Source organism: Topomyia yanbarensis, chromosome 3, assembly GCF_030247195.1.
Source record: "Topomyia yanbarensis strain Yona2022 chromosome 3, ASM3024719v1, whole genome shotgun sequence".
In the NCBI taxonomy this organism is placed as follows: Eukaryota; Metazoa; Arthropoda; class Insecta; order Diptera; family Culicidae; genus Topomyia; species Topomyia yanbarensis.
The window spans coordinates 254,610,820-254,635,689 of record NC_080672.1 but is presented as its reverse complement, the minus strand read 5'-3'; the positions used below and the strand labels follow the sequence as shown (position 1 = coordinate 254,635,689).

The 24,870-nt window shown below is 38.3% G+C and overlaps 1 protein-coding gene across 1 annotated transcript in view; it reads right to left on the bottom strand.

Moving 5' to 3' along the window:
* The window catches only part of LOC131689293 (uncharacterized), a 186,426-nt gene that overhangs the window by 57,112 nt on the left and 104,444 nt on the right, over window positions 1–24,870 (bottom strand). The window contains exon 4 of the mRNA XM_058974280.1: window positions 20,791–20,901. Within this exon, the coding sequence (XP_058830263.1) occupies window positions 20,791–20,901 (111 nt within the window). The remainder of the gene's footprint in view (window positions 1–20,790; window positions 20,902–24,870) is intronic.

The following is a 24,870-nucleotide window of genomic DNA, read 5'->3' as shown; positions in this document are numbered from 1 at the left end:
TGTGTAAAGTATTTAGGCAAATCGAGCAAATTCTTGACCGAGTGCTTGTTGACCATTTGTGCTTGCTTGGCTTGTTCGACTTATCGTATGGTTTAGATGGGCTTAATTTTTGCGGATGGTCGAGGGCTACCCGACTCGCTTCTTCCGCTATCATCAGATGGCCAGACCACTTTTCCGCGTGGGTAAGATTGGTGGATTAAGCCTGCGACATGGTTTTGCTTTGCTTGCAGCCATAAATTAATAATGTGTGTTTGCGCTTCTCGCATGAAACATGAAACTCGGGGGGCGATGAAAACACGATAAGATGACCACCGTGTGGAGACTGCTTGCAGATGCGTGACAGAGGTAAGGATCATTATATTCGAATTATACACACCTGCTTAGAAGGAATGGATGAATTAAGTTTCACTGTCATGATTATGCGTGATAGATTCGTGCATTTGAAGCGCTGAGCTATTGTGGGATTCATTTGCGCTATTGAGATTTTTTGTTCTATTATACACAACAGTTCTACGTCATCCTGAAATGGCCTTCAATGACCGAGGTAACTTTGAGCACATTCAATTTTAAACCGCTTAGGAAAAATTTCATACGTAAATGGATGACATTTGTGCCATTTCACTATATCGCTAAATGAATTCCATTGCACAACAATCCACTTCTGTTTTGAAGTGTGAAATATTTTGAATTGGATATGCACATCAAATGTTAATGTTTTAGAAAACGAATGTTCTTTTCAGCGAAACAGATTTTTTTTTGTTTTGGACTTAACCAGTTGTTATATGACTGCTTATAAAATTTTCATATCGAGCTCAGGGTTTTTGAAGCGATTCATTAGCAGAGAGATCTTCAACTTCAATATATTACAGATAAGTTATCTATGGTGTTTTTAAAGCTGAAGGAAAAAAAGAAAATAGGAAGCAGGACTGTTAGTTCGACAATTTAAATTGCTAGAGGCCGTATATAGTATTACGCACTATACAGATGTCACGGGAGGGGAAAGATTGAGGGTCGGGATAGAATTTCGATTAAAAATTGTGCTGAAAATCCCGCGTGATTCAAGATTTCAGGAGCCTCTGGGCGTCCTGCCATCAGGAGATTCATTAGGTGCCTATTAATACGATTTAAGAATATCATAACAACAAAACTATTAATACGATTTAAGAACAACAAATAGCGAGAAAATGTCTAGCAATATACTTAGAGAGCACAAGAAAAAAGAAAAGCTCCTAATAATTTCGAAAAATAGTATTTAAAAAAAAGTAAATCAACTGAGGCTACAGCTAAAAAGGTATCGATTGTATTTGCAACGAGAATATGAAATAATTTTGAGTGGCCCAAAATAAGAATTCACTCTAGGTGACACCTTACTTTGCATGACAGACATACTAGCGATTTCACGCTCGCGTTGTTTGTTATTATTCTAACTACTAAAAAGAGAAGCAAGCAGGATTATTACAAATTGATAAGAATATTATTATTATTTTTAAATACCAAATTAGAAAGTGTAAAACATGCAATAATTGAAGAAGAGGATCCAGTTTAAGTCGCTTCGTACGACATTGGAGCAGGAACCCAGTGCATCAATTCCTGGCTTCTGTCGCGTGTGCCACAAGGTCCCTAGACAGGGTTTGTCTAGAGCAACCTACGATTATCGGATGATGATAAATGATTATCCAAGTATTAATTGTATTTTAAAAAAATGATATCAAAGTAGTATTGGTTGAAAACCCAATACAAAGCACGACCCTTTCGAGAAGAACCACGGGAAAGAATAGAATGAAAAAGCAACCGATTCTTCTTCATTTGTTGTTGCAGCTTCGGTTCGGGTGCGTTCCCTGCGCCAGGTTGCTTTACTTCAATTCCTGTGCAAGAAGAATGCTTGGGTTCGCGATTTTTCCCTTCCTTGCGAGCAATGAAATTGTTTCGTCCAATCTCGAGTGAGCAAGAGAAGAAACTACTAAATTATTCTAAAAGAACTTTGAGTCGAAATTAAAAAGGAGAAGGAAACTTTCTCTGCCCAAAGTGCAATTTAAGCGTCGAAGTTGAACTGTTTATGTTCAACTGAACTTTCTGAACAACCTAAGGTGATACGGAAATTGATTTTTCGGCTGATCTCAATATCTTAGATAATGATTTGACATAAAAACTGTATACTACCTGCTGAGCTGTTGGCGAATCAGTCTGCGAAAATTCTACAAATGTTACTGAGAAAATAAACAACCCAACCGAAGCCTCAAACAACAAAGAGTAGTTAAAATCCGAGCTCGCGTGCTACACGATCAGGTGCTGATGAAGCTCAATGGATGTGTTTTGATCGACGATGAATCATATGGGAAAGCTGATTTTGAACAAGTCTTTCTCGTGGTAACTTTCCTAGCAGATTCAAGTTTGATTCCACGAAAAAGAATTATAGTTTGGCAAGGGATCTGCTCATATTGCAGGCTTTCGTTTGACCTGTTGCGTTTTGTGAAGGATAAGATTTTACCTTTAATTAAGTCTCATGATGATCTGGTTACGTTTTGGCCAGATCGAGGAGTATTGTAGCAAGGACGTGCGACAATGGATCAATGACAATGGAGCACAAATCATTCTAAACCAGATGAGAACACGTCAAATGCAGCTTCGTCTAATTAAAAAGCACTGTCCAATAATGAAGGTTAAGTCACCAGCGTCAATATCTGAAGCGGGAAAAATATTTCTGTATCTATAACTAAAAAAAGCCTTCCGTAGCTACTGCGTCACTGCTTCTATGGTGTGCAAAAAACTGCCTAAAACTCTAATTTGAATTAATTAGTATACACCTCGATAGGAGATCAGGATAGACGCCTCTATTAACGACCTGCGCCGAAAAAATCACCTCAATCCAGACATAACATTTTTTTGTTTCATTTATGTGCAAATATTGAACGGTTTTTCCACCTGAAGACCAAACCGTCGAAAACGATAAAATTTCGAGACAATTGGATCGGCTGAGAAATGCGTATAAGGCGCTCTTGGAAGAGCTAAGAAATAGCGTCCTATTAGGGGCAATAATATGACTATTCTAGACTTAGTTATATATCGATTGGCCTATTTCTGATTGAGCAGATCTGCTTTCCGCAACTGGTTTGTGTTTACAATGTCTATATTGTAGGATCGTAAATTTTAGTTTAGGCGACTGACAAAACGATTTAAAATTGGATCAATTTTGTTGTCTCGTCGGCTGCGTTGATTAGCCTGGATCAGTAATACGTTGATGAAACAGAATGAATTTGTTCAACGTCAAAGGATTATAAATAACATTATTAAAGTAGATAGAATGCTCGACATTTTTACATTATGATTGTAGGAGAAATGCGCTCAATCCGACATAGAGTAATTTGGTTATTTTGGCCCTTATTTGTGCCATTGTGACTATAATCGACAGCTACCGTATGTGTATCACTACTCAACCAGAAGATAATAATTAATCAAAATTATATGTCTTATTGATATTTGTTATATTCTTCTATTATATTAACTTTGGAGAGTCACTTCTCTCCTTTTCTATTAGATATATGGTGCACTGGTTGTGTATATCAAGTAATGTGGAATACATTCTCCAATGTGCTTATTAGAGCTTCCATTTCCCGACAATTTTGCAGTTTCCCGGAATTCGGGAAATAAATAAAACATTTCCCGCGAAATTCCTGGATCCCTGAAATACATAAGGAAAATAAAAAATTGCTTGTTCCTTGAAAATAAAAACATAAATTTAAAAGTGTTCAAACCAGATTGATTGCATGTATATTAGGGTGACAATGATTTATATGAAAAAAAAAATTTCGCGACATACACCCCCTAGAGTCGTTCCAAATCATGAAAAAATGACACTGTCCAAATTTGAGCGAAATCGGTTAACCCTAACCCCTCCCCCAAAGAGCTTAAAGTTTGTATGGGATTTTTGGCCAAAATGTATGGGGAAACACTCGCAGTTCACAAAATCGCCGCTAGAGGTCGCTGTAAACTTCCGATCACTGACGTAGGAAGGAGTTAAGCTTTTGAAGATATGCTGAACAAGTTTGTCGAAGACTGCAAGACAATCCAACCAACCGTTAAAGAGTTATTAACGTTTAAAGTTGGATACTGCTGCTTAACATTCGCAAAGGGCGTACTCCGCTTATCTCATGTATGTGAACCACGAGTGAAGGTGGGACAAAGTTAGGAAAAACTCACATATCTCTGAAACGATGAGAGATTGAAAGCTATGATGTTCCACAAAGTTGTAGAGGAATAAAAGGACTTTTTGGTTTCACTAGAAAGTTTCAGGATTTCTCCGCAAGGTGGCGGTAGTGAGCCAAGCAATTTAAAGGGAATACTCCTATCTGTATAACGGTAAGAGATGGAGCATTTGAATGTTCTACAAAGTTGTAGAGTAGCAAAAAATATTTTCTTTTCTGATTTGAATAATCCAGAATTCTATCGCATGGTGGCGCCAGTGATCAAAATTAAACAATGGCAAGAGATAGTGCAATCTGATGTTATGCGAAGATATATAGTATTTCAAAGGCCTTCGTGTCTCGTTGTAAAAATAGAATTTAGGCCGCTTAGTGGTGCAAACAGCATAGAGTATGAATTTTTTTTAATGCACCTTTTGAATGTTTTCTATTTTTTTCGAATTTTTACTCCTATTTCTTGTGCAGAGATTCTTTTATTATACATAACATGTTACAAAGTTTTCTTAAGACTATCATGCTATGATAAAACCTGTATTCTTAAATTTCTTCGTAACCCCATTTATATTTCTCCTGTAGCATTCATTTATATAGCATTTTTAATTTTTTTAACCAACTGTTGACTAACTTTAAGAGCGCTCTTGTCTCAGAGATGTCGTGTATAGTGCCGCGCGTCAGTGCTCGTTTATTACCTCTCGCAGAAGAAGCGTACACAATGCGCTGTGAATCCAGTTACACTGGCATTGGTTGCACGATTACAGGGCTGATAATTTGGTGATAGGTGAAAACTACTAGGGTCATTCGAATGCCAATTAGTGACTTGTCATCAAATCTGGCCTCACTTATAACTTAGAAATAGGCTGCTCGAAATATATTCTGTTTTCTTACGCGGACTACAAGGCTTAAGTACTATATTGTGCTAGAATATTGTCAGCCTGGGATAAATACCTAAGTAGGCTACAATCCAATTCGCGCTGTGCTTCTATTATATTCAGCATCCTCCTTTTTTGAAAATAAGCAAAGCGTGCATGCCAATTGGGCTACCTGCCCACCAGATCACCACATCACCAGATATTTGAAATTTGCTTTTGCAGATCTTCTAGAATGGGTGGATCGTCTCGACGGCTGGGTATTTTATGCGGTTCATCGCGCATGTTGCTCGCTATCGCCGGAGGAATATAGTGTATGTTGTTGTCGTCGGTGCTCGTTGGTCGCCTCAAGGCGTGCCATGTGCTGCGAACCCAATTCAAATGATATTGGTTATACGAGAACAGGACTGATATTTTGGTAGTAGGCAAAGGATACTACGCCCATTTGAAGACCCGATGGTCAATTTTTCGTCGTATCTGATACCATACAAAACTTCCAAACTGAACAATTCAAATCAATACTTTGGAATTGTAGTCCATGTGAGGTCATAGAAATAAGGATTACCATTCCACAGTGGTCCAGAATGTAAATTTAGCAAGAATTTTGAGATTTTTCTAAATCTAAACAACTTAGCCTTAATAAGTCTTTGGAGAAGTTTTCGTAGTTTGTGGGTTTCTTCTTTTTGTTAAAAAAACAGATAGGGTAATTGTACCAAGATCAAAAAATAACTTTTTAATTATTCCAGCTAGAGCCAAATAACCTTCAACGAAGTTGTAGCACGACAAATCTTGGAAAAGTTTGCTGAAGATATGTGAGCTCTACCTATCATACTTTTCATTTAACAACTTATACTTTTATTTTAAAATTGAAGGTTAGGGTGTTTCTTAGTGTTTATCAGAAAAAACTGTTTTAGTCAAATAACTTTTGCGGTATTGATTTAAAAGTGAAGTTATCTACAGACAACTTTAAGATTGTTTTAAGGAAAATAACTTGTTTCATGGCAACTATTTATATCTGTTTCATGGCAACTTTTATATCTAACTATTTTTGCTGATGAGTTATAAGCACTTTTTCGCCAACAATAACAATATCACTCATTGGGGCAAACAAATAATAATTCTTTTTAAAGTATAACTAAGGTCATTACTAGAGTTATAATTGAGCAAAAAATAACGAATACGTTATTTTCTAAAAGTTCATAAAGTTGATTACAAAAATTCTATTTTTGATATTATAAGTTCTTATATCTTTTGAATAATAGAACCTAGCGTTTTAATGTGGGTGGTTCCATTTTTTTTTAAATTTTAAAATTAACTTTTAAATGGTTCGAGATAGAGCTTCGTAGAAAATAAAATTTTAAAAAACTTGGTCGAAGACACTGGAACTCTATGTCGTGTATTTTCCATTTTACAAGAAATTTACCAAAAAAAATAGGATGTTTCTTAACAAATGGTTTTCTTTGTAAAACTTTTGCAGTTTTAATTTTTCATAAGGATCACGTAAGAAAAACTTTCAGATATTTTGAAGGAGAGCATTTTGTCTCAATGTACCGAACCTCTAGCATCTCTCGTTAGAAAGTTATATATACTTTTTACTAAAAATAAACTCTTTTATGAGTAAATATTGCAAGACGTAAAAAATATTGTATTTGCCATTTTTTGCGATCTATACTACAAAGCATGCTATATCATATGACAACAACGGTATTTAATGTTAAGTGTCCTAATCGAAGATAATGCTATATGAAAAAGTTATATATTTTTTATAAAAAAGTTCTCATACCTTTCAAACGACAAATTTTTGGTAGTTTTAAAGAAAATTATGCACCTTAAAATAATCTTGTACCCCTGTCCATAGGGTACTTTAGTGTAAAATGAAAACTTTTTATAGAAATAAAACCGTTTTTAAGGAACACCTTACAGCTTACATTTGGATTTGTCGGGCAATGGAAAGTATAAAAGCTAAAGCTTGCGTGTTTTCAGCAAATTTGGCTAAAATGTGTTGTTCTACAACTTCATCGATAATAGTCAAGCTCTATCTCGAACCGTTCAAAAGTTTCATTTTAAATATTGCTAAAGTTAGAACCACCCTAGCTTCTGTTTAAAGCAAAATGAAGGGCTTGTAAAGTACAACAACTTTGCTAAACATATTGTAAGGCTAAATCATTTAATTTTAGCAAAAAGATAAAATTCCTGCTAAATTTGCATTCTGGAGCCATGTCCATTCCAAAGTACTAAGTAACTCAACAGTGACATTATTTCTAGGACCCCAAGGTAAGCCAATAAAAGTGTACTTTTTCGAAAATTGTACCGTGGTGGAACCCATTATACTATGAAGTGCTGTTCCGTTTTTGTCGTAGCTAACGACTTAATTTCGGGATGAAAGTCGTATAAGGTTTGGAGCGCTCATATCTTTTCATATCATACTGCATGGAATTAATCAATTTTCGGTATTTGTCGAAAATAAGTTCAACAATGTTGTATAAAATTTTGAGGTATGTATGACATGCATTAATAACGAAAGCCTGTTTTGAAAAATCTTTCGAAAAAAACTACTTGGAAATGGGGAAAAGTTTCAGCTCATCTCGGTCAGAGCCTTCAATATGATGCACCAACCGGACACTGAAATGATGAGAAATTTTAAATGTAGGTCCGCTACAGTTTTATTTCAATTTTTTGTGTAGAGCTGGTTAGAGCGTACAGGGTTCTCCAAGGGCTGTACAATACCGGGAAAATAATATTTGTGAACTGTACACGGCTGGTGGATGAATCAATTTGTGTCGTTACCTACTACTAGCAGAGGAAATTATTTTCATTTCTGATAGTTAGAGAGTAGCATGCACGACGAAAAACCGGATTTTAAACACCCGCCCGTAACCAGTTCGTGATTCTTTACTGCTAACTTCATGCACCGAGTCGAAAAAAACGGATTTTACAACATCCAACTAAAACCAGTTCGTGATTGGTTACCGCTAATTTCGTGCACCGAACCACACATCTTGAACAAAATAATTGTAATTTTAGTCGGTTTCTATTAGTCGACCTAGTTGAATAACCGTAGACTACATTTCAACATTTTTCCTGCATTCGTGAACGTTTTTCCTAATAAATCGCTGTTCTAGGCTTTTAAAATTTTATTAAAAAATTCTCATCTACAAAACAAACATAAAAAAGGAATTGTTAAGGTATGAGAAAAATTAATTACGATAAATTAAAAAAAAAATAAAGATAATCGGTTGAGTGGTGTTTCAGGAATTGTGATCACGGGAACACCATTTTTTTTTAAATCGGTGTTTCGAGATAATCGAGTTTGAAATTACCACTGCGCTTGGTAGACGAAGCACGCTTGGAAGCGCTGTAATTTTCGATCTATTTCTCGGATCTCTATAAAATTTAGAAAAATATTCTCAAGGAGTTGTACTTTCAGATAAAGTAATAAAAAATTCGATTTTCTGAAAAATAAAAAAAGTATGCATTTTTCAAATGAGAAAAGAAAATATTTTTTGCTTCTCTACAACTTTTTAGAACATCCAAATGCTCCATCTCTTACCGTTGTACAGATAGGAGTATTCCCTTTAAATTGCTTGGCTCACTACCGCCACCTTGCGGAGAAATCCTGAAACTTTCTAGTGAAACCAAAAAGTCCTTTTATTCCTCTACAACTTTGTGGAACGTCATAACTTTCTATCTCTTATCGTTTCAGAGATATATGAGTTTTTCCTAACTTTGTCTCACCTTCACTCGTGGTTTACATACATGAGATAAGCGGAGTACGCCCTTTGCGAATGTTAAGCAGCAGTATCCTACTTTAAACGTTAATAACTCTTTAACGGTTGGATGGATTGTCTTGCAGTCTTCGACAAACTTGTTCAGCATATTTTCAAAAGGTTAACTCCTTCCTAGGTCAGTGATCGGAAGTTTACAGCGACCTCTAGCGGCGATTTTGTGAACTGCGAGTGTTTCCCCATACATTTTGGCCAAAAATCCCATACAAACTTTAAGCTCTTTGGGGGAGGGGTTAGAGTTAACCGATTTCGCTCAAATTTGGACAGTGTCATTTTTTCATGATTTGGAACGACGCTAGGGGGTGTAGATTAGTGATTTCAAAAATGGTCGTTTTATTGTCACCCTAATGTATATCTGTCCTCAAACAGAAGATGTCGATTTGACGGACGGTCACTCAGTTTGTACAATATCAACTTATTTTGAATGATTTTTCTAGGATCAACCTAGGATAATCTAAATTTCGATAATCACGATAACGATTGAGACGATATCCTGCACGCAGCTGCTGGAGTTACTGTTCAAAATTGGAATTTGTTGCAGAACATTCCGATAGGATGGGATCAATCCAATGCAAAGCATCTTTGGTTACTTTGGATTAAATGATTTAGCTGCTCCAAGGTAGTGAAAAAATACGATCGAGTGAAAAAAACTGTTTTAATCCACCTAGTGGTGTAATTGTGCCTTTCTCATTTATCCAAACTATGATTCAATTGCTGATTATGTTCAATATCATTGTAGAAATATCTGTTATATTCTTATTATACTTAGCACGTACCTGATGAATACCACGAAAGTCGACGCTGACTCACTTTAAACTAAAAGTGTAATAATTAGGGTAAAGTGCCTATTCTCATCCTATTTGGGAGGGTGCCATACAAATTCATTATTTACTCGGCACACAATCAATGGAATGTGTAAAAATTGGCATCAACAGCTTTGCTTCGTTTTTATGAACTAAGATAATAACACAAATAACCTGAAAACGGTGAAATGTTCGTGTTTTAACGCAACGAAAACTCGAATCAAGTGCCCCTATTGTTGCCCTACAACTTGATTCAATGCGTTGAACAATGATGACGCAGACGCTGCTCTAACCAACGGCTTCAAATGGGTAGGGTGATAATAGAAATATGGTGAAAATAGGCTTATTACCCTAATTAGCTTAATCAGCGTGAGATTAATGCTATTTTTATGTGATCATAATTTGAAATGCTTGGAGAATGGCTTTGGAAGGGGCGTGGGGGAGGGTTAGCAGAATGAGTGGAGTGGAGGATGCGTCAGAAATACTTCATTTTATTTCGGTATGCGATATGGATGAAGAAAATGTGGGTGTGAGTGTGGTCCAAGGGGGGAGGAGGTGATGAAGTTGGGAGGTGTAAGGGCAAAAGGATGAAGGCGATTCAATATTCAACTGCATACTATGCCCTCCTTTTGATTTGTGAAAATCGGTTTAGTCATCACCGATGAACCAATGTGGTTTTAGCTGTGGAATATGCCCGGAATCCGGGAATTTCGGAATCGTCGGTAGCGGGCAATATATTTAAAGAATGTTTTATAGGCAATCACTGATCTAGATCTGCGAATCGAAGTAATTTGGTGACCATTTCAATAGTTTTTAGCCTCTGAGGTATTGCGATTGTAACGGTTTATATGGGAAATTACAGTGTAACCTTACTAAACAACCTGTAACTCCGGCACCAGAATCCAGAACCAAATGAAATTTATCAGCAGTCAATGGGGTATTGTATCTTTCATTTCAAATCAAGTTTGTAAATATCGGTCAAGAATTCGCTGGGAAATAGGTGTGATATTAGCTTAGGAACTTGGCGAGTACCCCGGGGGCATCATGACCCGTCAAAGGGGTCAATGTGGTCAAAGCTACTTTGAATGATCATTAGTAATCTAGACCTGCTAATCAAAGTAATTTTTTAATTTTAACTTTTTAATATGCATTCTATTATTTGGACATCATGGTGGTACCAGTTTATATGGGAATTTGCTGTGTGGCCGCACTCTTCAACCCGTCACTCCGGAACCGGAAGTCGGATCAACTGAAAATTCAATAGCAGCTTATGGGAGCGTTATACCTTGCAGACGAAACTAAGTTTGTGGAAATCGGTTTAGTCATCTCTGAGAAAATTTTGTGAGTTTAAATGACACACACACATACACACAGACATTTTCCGATCTCGACGAACTGAATCGAATGGTATATGACACTCGGTCCTTTGGGACTCGATTTTTACAGTGATCACCCGCTGGGGGTATTAATTCGGGTATGACATATCTTTAAGCTTTTGATGTAAGTTTGGGTATGGGAACCCGGGGCTATTAAGACAGTGGGGGTAATTCGGACTCCCTTGGTTTCTCAGAAAATAGCAAGACTTTCTGACTATCGTACATGTTCGTGGAACCGCTATTCTGATACATTAATTTTGAGAGCTGAAGTTGATTCTTTGATCTTTGTAGAAAGGAGATACAACGTGTTTCGTTGTTTTGCCATTCTTAAAACAAAAATCATTATGATGGAAAAACCTTGATTAAAGCAACAAATAAAAGTAAAAAAATAAAAGGTAAGTGTATTGGAAAGATTGAGGCTCTTATTTTATGGAATGATTTTTGTTTGGGTGAAAACAGAGATATTTTCGAGATGCTCACCATTTTTTAACATCTATCCACCTAAAGGGGCGATTTACTTAAGTAGGCCCGAATAGCCCCGGGTTCCCCTATATATTTTTAGGTTAATTAGGGTTAGTGTTCACTTATTCTAGATTAAACAAAAAGTACATAGGAAGTTTCCAAAAATTGATAAACTAATGACAATGCAAAGAGAGTCCAACAGTAGCAAAACAAAATTATCTTATGAACTAGAAACGCTTGGGTACTAGTATACTAAAGTGGTTGGACAAATAGACAGAACTGCAATAAAAACTGATGAAATTGGACGCTGAACTGTGTCCTGCCTATACACACTCAGTTTAGTTAATTGTACAATTTTTCGCCCGATCACGAATTAAGCAAACTGACTGGAAAACTGAACATGCATGTTATGGGCTCTAGCTAAACCAAAAACGTCATAAACACAAAAGGCGTGATTGCAGCGCCTACTATTGGTCGGATTGGCTCGAATGGATAAGTGCAACATTCGGAGCTACTGAGGAAGTTTCGCAGAAAAAGGATTTTACTTTTCTCGAGCCATCATTGCTATATATGATAGAGTCTTTAGTAATAAAACGCAGATATTGATTCCGACTGATGCTGTAATTATCAGGTAATTAATGAAACATTGTAATACGCTGTTTAATGCTTATAAATAGATAAATAGACCTTACCGAGGAACAGCTTATTGATTAAGAATTCACCCAAGCCGGAGGTGACTAATAATGTAATAACAGTGCTGCGGGTGAAGTTGTGATGGTATAATAAAATACAATAATAATAACTGTAATAATGATGGTCATGCAACGGTCGCGCGTGTCTTCGGATGACCACTCGACAGCTTGATAGCTATAGCATTACGAACGGCATAATAATTTATCTTCGCGATGAAATTGACTCAACTGCGATCTTAACGGCGGTGAATTTGATTTTTAGAGTATATTTTATGGGATTTTTACTATAAGCATTAGAGCTTCGAGTGGGGTTTATTATTTTAAGAAAGAGTTGAATATATCGATTTTGCAGGCTTAGATCGATTGTCGTAAATGTCGAGAAGTAGAGATGAGGCGAAATATAAAATCGACAAAATGTTTTCAACAGATCGGATTACTATTCTGTTCAGCTACATATCGCTACAAAACATGCCTCGATATGTTTTGTAGCGACATTGGACACGGCGGTTTGCAACGATCCTACTGATACTGAGATTTCTTTCCACTCGAAGCATATACCAGCGATCTTGTGATACCAGCGTGTAGCCTCGACCAACTCAGGCTACAGTAGGCGGATTACATATATAGCAAATCTTGATTGCTTCCAAAATCTTATCAGTGCTTTGCAAATAAATGAGTATAAATTGGCTATATCCCGTGCGTGCAAAAACTTACAGACAATAAAAACAATTGCAGCACTATCTGTTAAAGTTCTTGCTCAATGTGGGCGCTTTTATGTTTGCATTAACATACCTGTACTATTTATTGCAGATTTTAAATAAGCACATGCTGGCTTTAAACTTTGCCAGTGTGATAAACAAATATAATAGGATTTATCAAATTGCTACCGAATAGACCTGAAGGAAACCGCACATAATTTCGTATTTCACGCTATAGTTTAACTGCACCGAGTTGCGAACCATCGGGCACCAGACAAAACCTGATGAGATCAGGCACACGATTTACGACTGTGTTTGCATGCTGTAAAGTACATCCACCTCATTCGACGCATTTGTATTTGTCAAAAAGCTACATCCATGCAAAATTAATGACAGTTTTTAACGGCGGTATATTATTATGAATATGCACTACAGCCGGACAGAAGAGGTAGCATGTAAAATAAGAATGATTGTAACGATTATCGTAGGGTGTATGTTTGTTTTTCGACCCTGTCGCTTTTTTCGATGAGGATATCATATTGATGGTGTGGTGTTGCTGTCAATCTGAAACTAGTCTCCTAGCCGTGAGCAGTATTTAGTGGATATCAAAAACAACATTATTTTTTAGCGCATGACCATACCTTTTTGTTATTAACCTTTTGCTTTATTGTAAAAAACAGCTCGATCTCTCAGTTTGTGTGTTCTTTTTTTCGGATTCATCTCTGGGGCTAGTGGTCGCGCAATCTCTTATGTTGGTGTTTTGCTCATATAATCATTTTATGCAACGAAAAAAAACACTACAATGCAAGTGTCCTCACAATCAAACCACTGGCGATGGTGCAGGGAACTCCCAATGTAATAGCAATGGATTGGAGCTGCTTGGACCAAAGCCAAATAGACATCACTTTTTTCATATTTTTTTTCCATTTCCATATCTACACTGAAAGGCGATTCCAGCAGGTGGACTCTAGATATTGACCCATCAAACACATAAGCTGGGACCAACGGTTTATTTGTTTCTTTCGAAGGCTGATGGCTTTTCCACTTCAGAAAAGCAGATGAACATCTATTCTCGTAGAGCTTCGGGAATGGGATGAGCATGTAAGTTGTTCAAAGAATTCGTAACTGGCAACAACCAGAATTGGGCCAATTCCATCAACCAGAATTTCCAAAAACAAAATAGTGTGCAGTATTCAGACTGTTTCTAAGATCTAACAGTCGGTTAATAAAATCGTCAGTGTAACTGAATAATTTATTTAAGCACATTGTGTTAGGAAATTCTTAACATATTAAATACACAGATTTTCACAGACTAAAAATAAAAGTTCCAAACTGTTATATTCCCATAATTTGATATTTTTTAATTGATTTAAAAGAATCAGCTTAGATGTATAATCGCTAGGCATTGTCCTAGGATAAACACCAGCGCCAATTTCGTGTTTATCGATGAAACTGTTTTGGGTATGATGCTGATTATAGAAAATGGAAATTCAACTGTTTCAGCATATGTTTTTTTTAAACAGCCTTGGTTTGACGGTTTAGGGGTCTCAGAAACCACTCATCGCATATTCGAGCGATACGCATGAAGGATTCTTAGTGGTCAGTATAGACGCAGCACTGGCCCTTTACCACTTGCCTTTACATTACCGGTCCAATTCAACGGCGAAAAAAGACTCTCCCAATTTTCCCAGGTTATAAGGACTATTTACATGAATTTGTGATGCTTTTAATATGCTGATCACAGTATGCTGTGCGTTTGACTTTCAACTTTCCATGGTCTACTTTTGATATTAAAAGTGTCTTACTCCCCTATCCGGGGCTAGGTGTCATTCTTAAATGTTTATAGAGTTGCGCGAAGACTGAAGCCAAAAGTTCCAATTGAACCCAAAACAACGGTTCAAACGAGCAATGCAATGAAATATGGCGGATTTAGGAAGTAGTGCGTGGGAAATATGGAGACTGAAATAAAAAGAAATGCACTGCATTCTTGATATATTCGCACTAGTGCAACGAAAAACATGTAGACAGGCTCAGCAAGGTAAATCAATGCATTTCCGAGTTGCTTTATTGAGTATTGTCCGAAATATTTCATAAAAGGAATTCGTCAAGCATTCATTAAAACTACAAGTCAATCACTGCTCACACAACATTCCTGGTTGCCAAAACTAACAGATAAAATAACTTGGAAAACCGTGCCGCCAAATTTACTGTTTTTCTCTCCGCACGTCTTTATATTTAAAACATCGTCTTTGGTTTCTAACTCACATCCAGGGTTGCTACTATTTTTCAACGAATATCTGGCAGTTCAACTAATAATGTCAGGCAATATCTGTCACTTAGCAGCGACCTCAAAGTCATCCAAATTTTTCAAACGATTTTTGATAAATTTGGGAATTATGTTCCAAATATCCAAAATGTGTGTGCTTTATAATTTAAAAATCTGGCAGAATGAGAGGTTTGTCTTTTTGTTTGGAAGCTGCAAAAACTTTTGACTGCTCCAGATAAATCAGGCATAATGGCGTCCCTGCTCACAATGAAGTGGCTCAAACATGAACAGGTATAAATAGAGGTGCCGCGTGGCTATCTGAATCAGGGTGCCAGGTACACATATTAATCTGTGTTTCACAGATTTTGAATGTTCTGCACTGATTGTTAAAATTGCACAGATTTCCACAGTTTTCTATTTTAATGCACATATTTCCACAGTTTTCTGTTCTAATGTACAGACTAGCACAGATATCTCAATTTTTGCCTCGAGTAAAAACTAAAAAAAATGAAAATGGTCGCCGGTCTTGATTTTAGACAAATTTGCATGTTTTCCTTAACACAGATGTGCACAGATTGTAAAATGGGCTGCGCACAGATTTCAAGAAATATGACCTGGCATCCCTGGACTCTGAATCAGCTGTCGTCTGTAGCTAGCGCAATTCAAACGTATATTAATTTTCGCAGCTATATTCTCTTGTCCGTTCGTTTTGTTCGCCAAGCTCAAGGCTGAGTTTAGTAAGCAGGACAATATGCCGTTTTTCAAGCTTGGCAGTGTCGGTACTAAGATTGCGTGCTTCAATATGGAGGAGTACACAAAAATTGGAATAATCCTCAAGGAAAGTGGTGTGGAATTTTACCCCCACGATCTATCGTCGCAAAGCCACTGAAGGCGGTCCTGCGTAGATTACCACCATTCGACGCGGCAGCTATCAAGGCAGAGCTGGAAAAACTTAGTTTGCAGCCGATTGCAGTATATGAGTAGATGAGTCGACGGAATAAAAATAACAGCTACCGGGGCCAGCTGTTTTTGATTCACTTTGCCAAGGGAACCACTACCATCGCCGCCTTAAAGATATTCGAGATTGGTTCCGCGTTATTATCTCATGGAAACCGTATCGACCCCAACACCATGAAGTGACCCAGTGCATGAATTGCCTAGGATTTGGACACGGTACGAAAAATTGTCACATGAATGCGCGGTGTGACAAATACGCCGAGAGTTATGCCACCAAATTGTGTGGTCTAGGTGAAGACGGTGAACCGAAATGTGCCATGTGCGAAGAAAACCATCGCGCATCCAACCGCACCTGTAAGACACGAGCGGAAGTTATTGGTATTCGTAAAAAGCGACATTGAACAACCAGCAGGGCCGTCGTCGAAGCGCTCCGGTCTTTAACGAAACACATTTCAAACCATTACAACCCCGAAGAGCAGTCCCGATCTTGGAACCGCTCCCCCTCAACAATCAACGAGTCGCCAACGCACACACTCGTTTCTCAGCTCAGCCCCGCCTCACTGCTGCAGCTGCCCCCGGATTGTAGTTTTCTAGTACGGTGTATGGTAATCCCATGGGCGAATCCCCTTTCACGGCGGAAGAGCTCGTCACGATTGTGTCCGGGGTTATCACCATTCTGCATACATGTAGGACCAGGAATGAGCAGCTATTAGCTGACGTATTTTTTAAAAATAAACATATAGATATATAAACATCGCCAACTGGAACGCTTGTTAACTGAGGAAGAAGCACCTTGAACTTCTGGATTTTCTCAACGCCAAGGACATCACCATAGCGATTATCACCGAAACGCATCTAAGTAAACATTTATTTGCCTGAATTCCGACTTTTAAGACTCGATAGAAGCAATTCTGGAGGAGGTGGTGTGGTTGTTGCTGTGAGGCGCAACATCATATGTCATCTCATTTTCAACCATCAAAGACAGCGGTCACGATACTCAGTGTGCTCCTGCTTCTGTCCGAGCCAGTGCAAAACAAATGAAAAGAAAACAGTTAATTGTGTGCATAGTTTGAAGAACAAAGGATACCGTTATTTGTAGTCTTGGGTGATTTTTCAAGATGACGGAGTCTTATCAACAAAACGTGATTATTCGGCCTAATACTTCAGGTCTTTTCGCATAAGACCAAGTATTCGTGATATGGAACATCTGCTGAAGGTGAAAATGCAGCTTCGGTTTTCGGAAGTCACCTCCATACAGCTTGAACACGTCAAGCATGCGGTGCTGATAACCTTTAACAAATTCGCCCAGGCGAAAAGATTTCTTTCGTAGAACAACTTGAAATACGTGCTTGTTTCTGAAAACCTTGAAATCAAGATCCCTATATACATGGATAATGGAAATATTGAAGTTAAATTACATGATTTATCTCCACTTACTTACAAAGTGGCAATTAAAAAACTCATGTCGAATTTCGGAGTAGTGGAATCTATTATATTGGGAAGTAGTTTCTCCATGTGTCCTCCCATGGAGAAACTACTTCCCAGGTATTTCAAATGGTGTTTTTGTGGTGAGAATGCGGGTAGACCAACCCATTCCCTCCTACCTTACCCTGCAGTACAAAACAGAAGGGGGTGATACCATTATCTTCACATGAACCGCAAACGGTTGCCAAATTTGTGGCTGCTGTTCAGGCAATAATGACAACTGTAAAAGCTGCGTCAAGTACTTCAAACTTAACAACTAATACCACCAGTGAAGAAACTACCACCAAGGATGGAGTGGTCATATTCGTGACCCGCAAGGGCAAGAAGCCAGGAAAAACATCTGATCGCGAGTATCAAGGCAGTAATCAAGATGCTGATACGGGCGTAAACGACAACGAGAGCGACATGGATAACTCCGAAATTGGCGAGAGAAGGAACATCTTCCCGACGCGAAAAAAGATCTCCGCTCGCAATAGCAAGTTGCGCGCACGGGATCTTACAGGCTCAAAATAAAATGTATTGTAATTTTTATTTTTTACATCTTGTAAATATATAAAAGACCCATGGCTCCTCTACGCTAACGCATTGAGCCGTGTCAAATAAACGAATTAAAAAAAATCATATGTCATTTGCTACCAAACATAAAACTGAAGACCATCGAAGCAATCGGCGTCGAGGTTAGTACTTCATTTGGCCCTATCATCATCATTGCGGCCTACTGTCCCAAACAAACTAACATCCAGGATGGTACACCAACTCTATTACGAAACAACTTGGCAAAATTGACACGGCGTCACGCTAAATTCGTCACCGCTGTAACCTTAATGCTCGGGACGAAATGTGGGACAATAGACAACGAATCCGGAACGGGGTCGTCCTCGTTGAAGATTTCGAAGCCGGTCTATACAACATCTTCGCTCCAGAATGCCCAACAAGAATATCCACATCGGGGATACTTTATATTCTGGACATCTTCATCACCAACATCGCTACTGAGAATTCTTCGTTTGCCTTCAGTGACCCGTCATCGGACGCTTGGTGCCAAAGCCAAAACATATCAACATCAGAATCGGCGAAACTACCATCGCGCCAACTGGTAGGCGTTTCAACGAGTCGTCGACCAGCACATCAACGTTGATATACCACTGGATTTCCTGGTGAACGGCGCTTAAAACCATCCAAAGAACGATGATCGTTGCCCGAGACAGGGTACCCGTGCTGCAAAATTAGGTGAGCAACTCTCTCAAAATTGATAACATCACGAAAAAGCTTATCCGACTCCGGAATATTTATCGGAGACAATATCAGAGAATTGGCGCCCGGGATAAGTTTTTAACGTACAGTTCCCTATCTAGGGTTATCCAGGCGAGAGTTCTTGATCTTCGTAACAGATATTTTCAGAAAAAAACTTCAACAACTCCCTTCTCATTCAAAACCATTCTGGTCCCTGACGAAGGTTCATAAGAGAAAAACCGAAATCAGTACCTCCGCGTCGTCTGGGAAAGTAGACCATGGATCTCTCCTTTTAACACCACATAAAAGGGTCGTCGCTGAGGGCGTGGCAGAGATTGATCAATCTGACAGTTTGGTCCCAGAGGAATCGAGAGACACCGCAGATGAGCTAATGACTTTTGTTAAATCATCCCGAAACATGAAGGCTCCCGGTTTCAGCGAAACTTGTAACATCGAGCTAAAGCATTTAAATCCCAGCAATATCAGTTTTTCGGTCGGGTATTTTTCAAAAGACTCTCGTAACCGAATCTCCTGCTCAGACCAACAGTTTGTAGCTGTAGTCAAGCACAGGGGTTATACACTAAACTATATGGATAGAAAAATGCTCGTAGAAATATCTGATAAAAGAAGTTCTTTCTGTTAGTCATATAAGGAATCTGCGTAGTTTTATTAAGATTTGAACATCTGCCATTAAAACTAAAAGACGCTTGAGTAGTAGTCCAGTAAGGGAATGTTTTTTTTTAGAGAAAGATGTCATTTGTTTGCTCCCAATTTCGCCTGATCAAAAGATTTTGACCGATTGTTGAGATCAAGCTATATAACGAAATAAACTGTTCACTGAAGTTTTCCGACAGAGTTTCCAAACTTTAAAGTGGGGGATTTAAGAGAAAGTACTGTATTGCATTAATCACACATCGGGGTTTTGATTAGAAAGTGAAATCCAGATTCTTTATTTTGAAGGCTTAATATTTTTTCCATGGCAAGTTAGGTCTTTTCTGACACAAAAAAGTTGTACCAACAATCATGAAATGTGCTTGGTTATATTTATGCTTGTTAGCGGTTATTATGCCATGAAAATGATAACTACTGACATGACATACTTTTGCGAATAATAATTTACGACCGTTATTCAAAATGCTAATAAACAGTTAGAAACACCTGAAACGCAAATATAAAGTTATTTTACTGCTTATTTTAATACATGGCCGTTATCTGGGTATTCATTAAGCGAAAGGTGATAAGAGAATAATAGTTTAGTGCGCTTTATGTTCTATACTAATTTAATTATGAAGATTTCTTTAAAACCAATCGTGAACAACAACTAATTATGTGTGCAATAAAACACAAAGTTTTCCTCATCACTTGGTATTGATACTCTCACACTAACTGCTATTCACTATTTTTCTTTTGTTTCAATAAACAAAGTTGAAGTCCATTTGAAGCCATCGAGTATTTAGCCTGAATGTTCAAAAGTTTTTCAGCCCAACCCTAAAAAACTAACGCATGCCGGCTTAATTCCAGTAAAACGTGACATTTGGCTGACCAATTCGTTCAACAACGTAGACACCATCGTCTTTCGACTACATAAATCATCAGCTTTCAGAAAGGCCAAGTTCAAACTGAAACTGTTTACGAGATTTTACACATATTTCTCCCGTAGTACTTTGTTCTTCCGCATTTATGACAGTGCACGGGGCAAAGGTGCTCGAATATGCAAGAATTTGTCGTGCGAGGTCTGTCGAAGTGTCTTCGAGTAGGTGAAGTGTTCTGCAACCCTCTGCCACCGCGTTTGACCGCACATACTACCTTAGACCTGGTCCACTGCGTCAAAGTAACGCTAGTAAGACGGATACAGCTGATGAATAAATTGTTTGGCGGTAAATTACACTTAAGTGGTAAGCCATCAGCTTGGAAGAGCGCTGTTGCTTGGTGGCCAAAGTGAGTGATTCGTTTGGTAAACACACTTACCCGGAAAACCGATCTCTTTACTCGGATAGACGATCTGACCGCGGTGCGGCAGGAACACGAAAGGAATCTTCTCCGAGGTTGATCCACTGATGAAAGGCGCTAGGGTACACTCTGGAAATAAAGTGGAAGAAAAAGTGAATTAGATTTAATATTTCGTGTCCAAAGGTTACTAATGAAATCCCAAGATACCCATCAAACATAATTCCAACAACGGCTACCGTTCTCATCGAACGGAAGAAAAAAACAACGTTGCTAACTCATCCCAATCTGCTCGTCTTAATGAGCAATTTCTGGCTAGAAGCCACGCTCCACCGGTCGGTTCCAGCGGAGCTGTAATCTGAACCGCTTGATTTTATAGCTTCTACTTTTTCTCCCCCGGCCAGCGCAGCGCTCACTATGGGGTAGAGGCACAAACGTTCCGAAACGGAATTAATCCCACTCATGAACCATACTTCCTCTACTTTCGTGGTCAAATTTACAGGTAGAAACCATCAGAGCAGTATAACGAGCAAAAGTGTTTCTAAAACAATCTAGATTCGGCGTCTTTCAGCATCATTCGACATTTCTACACCTGCAAGAAGTGTTGGTTGTGTAATGATTATATTCTCACGTTTATTAATTACGGTTCATTACGACTTTGGAGTAGCCAGCAGTTAGGATTTTGCACAGCAATTTTGGAATTTTGTTTGTTTTGCAAACTTAATTTAGGTTAACCTTTTTTCGGAAAGAATGACCATAGAAAGTAGGCTATGGAAGTAATTTGAGACTTTTTTTCCATCTTGCGATCTATATTCATTCCTCGCATAAAAGAACTAGGAAATATATGTTACTTTGAGCAAAAAGACGTGCAAGTAAATCGAGATCGCGCTAGTCTCTTTGCGACACCATTCGTGCATCGTAATCTGCATGTTCGACAAGCATTATTTGAACTATTACAAAATATTTATATTACCGGATCACGAGATAATAATGAACCGTATTCCATAAAACCAACCGTTTACGTGCAGGCTTAAACAGTTCTCAACTGCTCCGTTTACAATCTGCGGGTAATCGGAAAACATTTCGCACAATAAAAAGACCACCTTCCCGAGAGCTTCCGTACAAGTACCTTCAGTTGGGACAGGACAGCCCCAACAGCATAGGCAAGCTGCTAATGCGCATAAAACAGAGCTATTGACCAAGGTAGAGCAAACAATTGGGCTGTAAATTGTGCAGCCTCATGTCACCTTCCTGAGCCAGCCACCCCAGGAGCCTGCGCTCGTCTATCGCCAGTGAGCTGTGCTGTCGTTTGTGAACCATTCGGTCACGGCCGTCCGGCTATGAGTCGAGGGCTAGCTACCTTTTTGTGCGCTCCAGCATCCCGAAAGACGTGCGCGGTTAAAATGTTTATTGGAAAATGATGCGTGTAAAATGAGTATTTTATTTGGCTGCCACTTTTTGCGCCAACTTTTGCCACAGCCGCGGACGGGTTACAGGTATGTACTCTACTTGTGTCGCTCGCGCTAATATTCGCTTTTTGCTTTGTCGGGATGTAGGGTGGTACTTTTTGCTACAAAAAGAAAGAGATGAACCGACGCACAAAAATACGGTTTATCTTGAAGAAACAGAGTGTTGGTAATTTGCCATTATCTTGCCGTTTTTGAATTATGTTTTGATTTCCTCTATTGCTCCTCAGTAAGAGCAGTAATAAACAAGTTAACTCATGCACCGATTTATTCTAGAGCCATGCTTTCATTATTTTAGAGGGCAAAGCCAGCTATTAACTTCAAGCGTAAAATTCGGGTGGGCGTTCTTCGATGGAAGAGTTGGTTAAAAATATCCGGTTTTTAAAGAGTAGTTTTTTGCCGGCTTTATACTGGAGGTTCTTGTCAACTTTATTGATAAAAAAAACTTTATTAGTGTCTTTCGCCGAGTCTTACGCTAGACATTTCTAACCTACTTTTAAATTCTCACATGCAACCCTATGACGCACCGGAATGCTTTGACAACGCGTTGGATATCCAAACATTTCAAACGACTGCGCATTATCTTCAACCGCGCCACGAATGTGCATAATGGATAATAATGCAATCGACACAGGTGGTAAACATGAGGCAGATCACAGACGGGGAAGAAGAGAAAAGTGCACATCACAGAATAGGGACCTAGATTCCCTGCTTGGAGGATTGCTGCTGCATCGGATTCGAAGTGTTGTCGCGAGCGGATAACCGTTCGTTTGCCGCCCGCTGAGATATCATTATTTAAACGCTTAGTTTTTGTGGCGGAATAGAAGCCCATCATCATCAGCGAAAGACGTTGCCCGCAAATTGTTTGCATTGGAATATGCATGATCGTGCGGAAAATAGGAAATCGTAGCAATCCGTGGAACGCGCGCTAAACCTATGACCATTCCGGGGACGTGTTCTGGAGCAAGGCTAAATTGATTTTCTATTCCGTTGCATCCAAGCAGGCTCGGTTGGATTTGGAGCGTATGCGAATGCCAACCTTGACGGGAACTGGCAGACCAGCAATGGCTAGTTAGGCTTATTATGTTTATCTGACAGAATGACGATACTAATGGTCTTGATAATTATGCTACGTGCGATAGAAGCATTTCTCTATTTATTGACAGAAATGCTGTTGATGATACTTTGTATGTCTGCATAATCGGTTTAGATGGCACAGGACTTTTATTTCATAAAAAATCGATTTGTTTACCTTTGCATATTTTGAAATATAACCAAAAACCATAATTTTCACTGTGACAGTAAAGTGATTTTACAATAATTTACAAATAATTTATAAAGTCCAATGTTATGCAACAAGACAGAAACAATAAACTATAACTTTTCTAGAGTATACTCCAATGTACTATCGACTTCAATCTACTTTCTGCTATTGCCTGAGTCAGACGTACAATCGAGCAGCCTATCGATCTAATGTGCATTATTTCGAGAACTATGGACACTTTGTATTTATTCTTGCCATCATGAGTAAAGTTTACGGAAAATATCTGCTTCGACCCAACGCCGCGGTCGTTCAGTTTAAATTTGGCTTAATGCGATCGAGTATTCGTGATGTGCCTTCTGCAGGTGAAAAATGCAGATTAGGCTTAAGGAAGTCGCCTATCCTCAGTATCACGTTAGCCTAAGCAGAATGTTTCGTTTTGCAGAACAACTTAAAATACGTGGTTAAAAAGAGGCAACGCTGGAGTTAAAATTCCCGTGTATATAGAAAATTATTTATATTTATAGGCTACACGACATATCACAGTGCACTCTTCCTAAACTAATTGCAAAATGCAAGTCGCAATACGGAGAAGTAGAATCCGTTATACCTGATACTTGGAGAAACTTCTTCCCGCCTTATTCCTAACAGTGTTCTTGTGGTTAGGATGCGGGTTTAAAGGCCTATTGTCTCTACTTAACTATTAAACTCGAATCTCACGGACCCACCCACGAGGAGCAGACTACTACGTGTAGGGTTCGTCGCGGTGCGGATGTGGGCGGTAAATGGATTGTCCGCACCGCAACCGCAAAAAAATAATAAAACCGCACCGCTTACCGCAACCGCACTTTATTTACCGCACCGCACCGCGCGGTAATGCGGTAAATGCGGTAAAATTTTTATATTTTTAAAAATTGTGTTGAAAAATTGTTCATTTGTATAACCATATATAATAAAATGTTATTCTTATTTACACGAAATTTAACTTTAAGAGACTCCTCAGAATGTAATGTTCAAGAAAAAATCAACTTTTGCATTTTCTATTAATACAATTTCGCACATTTTTAGGCAAACATTATACATTCAAAAACGTTCTACTGCAGTAATAGGAAAACTTTTATTTTAGCAACCCTTCAGTTAATTGAAAAAATGGAATAAAAATGTAATAAGAAATGAAGTATTTTTTCCTTAAATTGTCATATTTTCATTGCTTTTGACATATGAAAATGAAATGGATGATTTTCGCATTTACGTAGTTCATTCTTAAATTCAAACAAAAAAAAAATTGAAGTCGAAATACCAGTACTTGTATATAGTAGCGCATATATTCCAATACAGTGAAATAAAAACATATTGTATTTCATCAATAAGAAC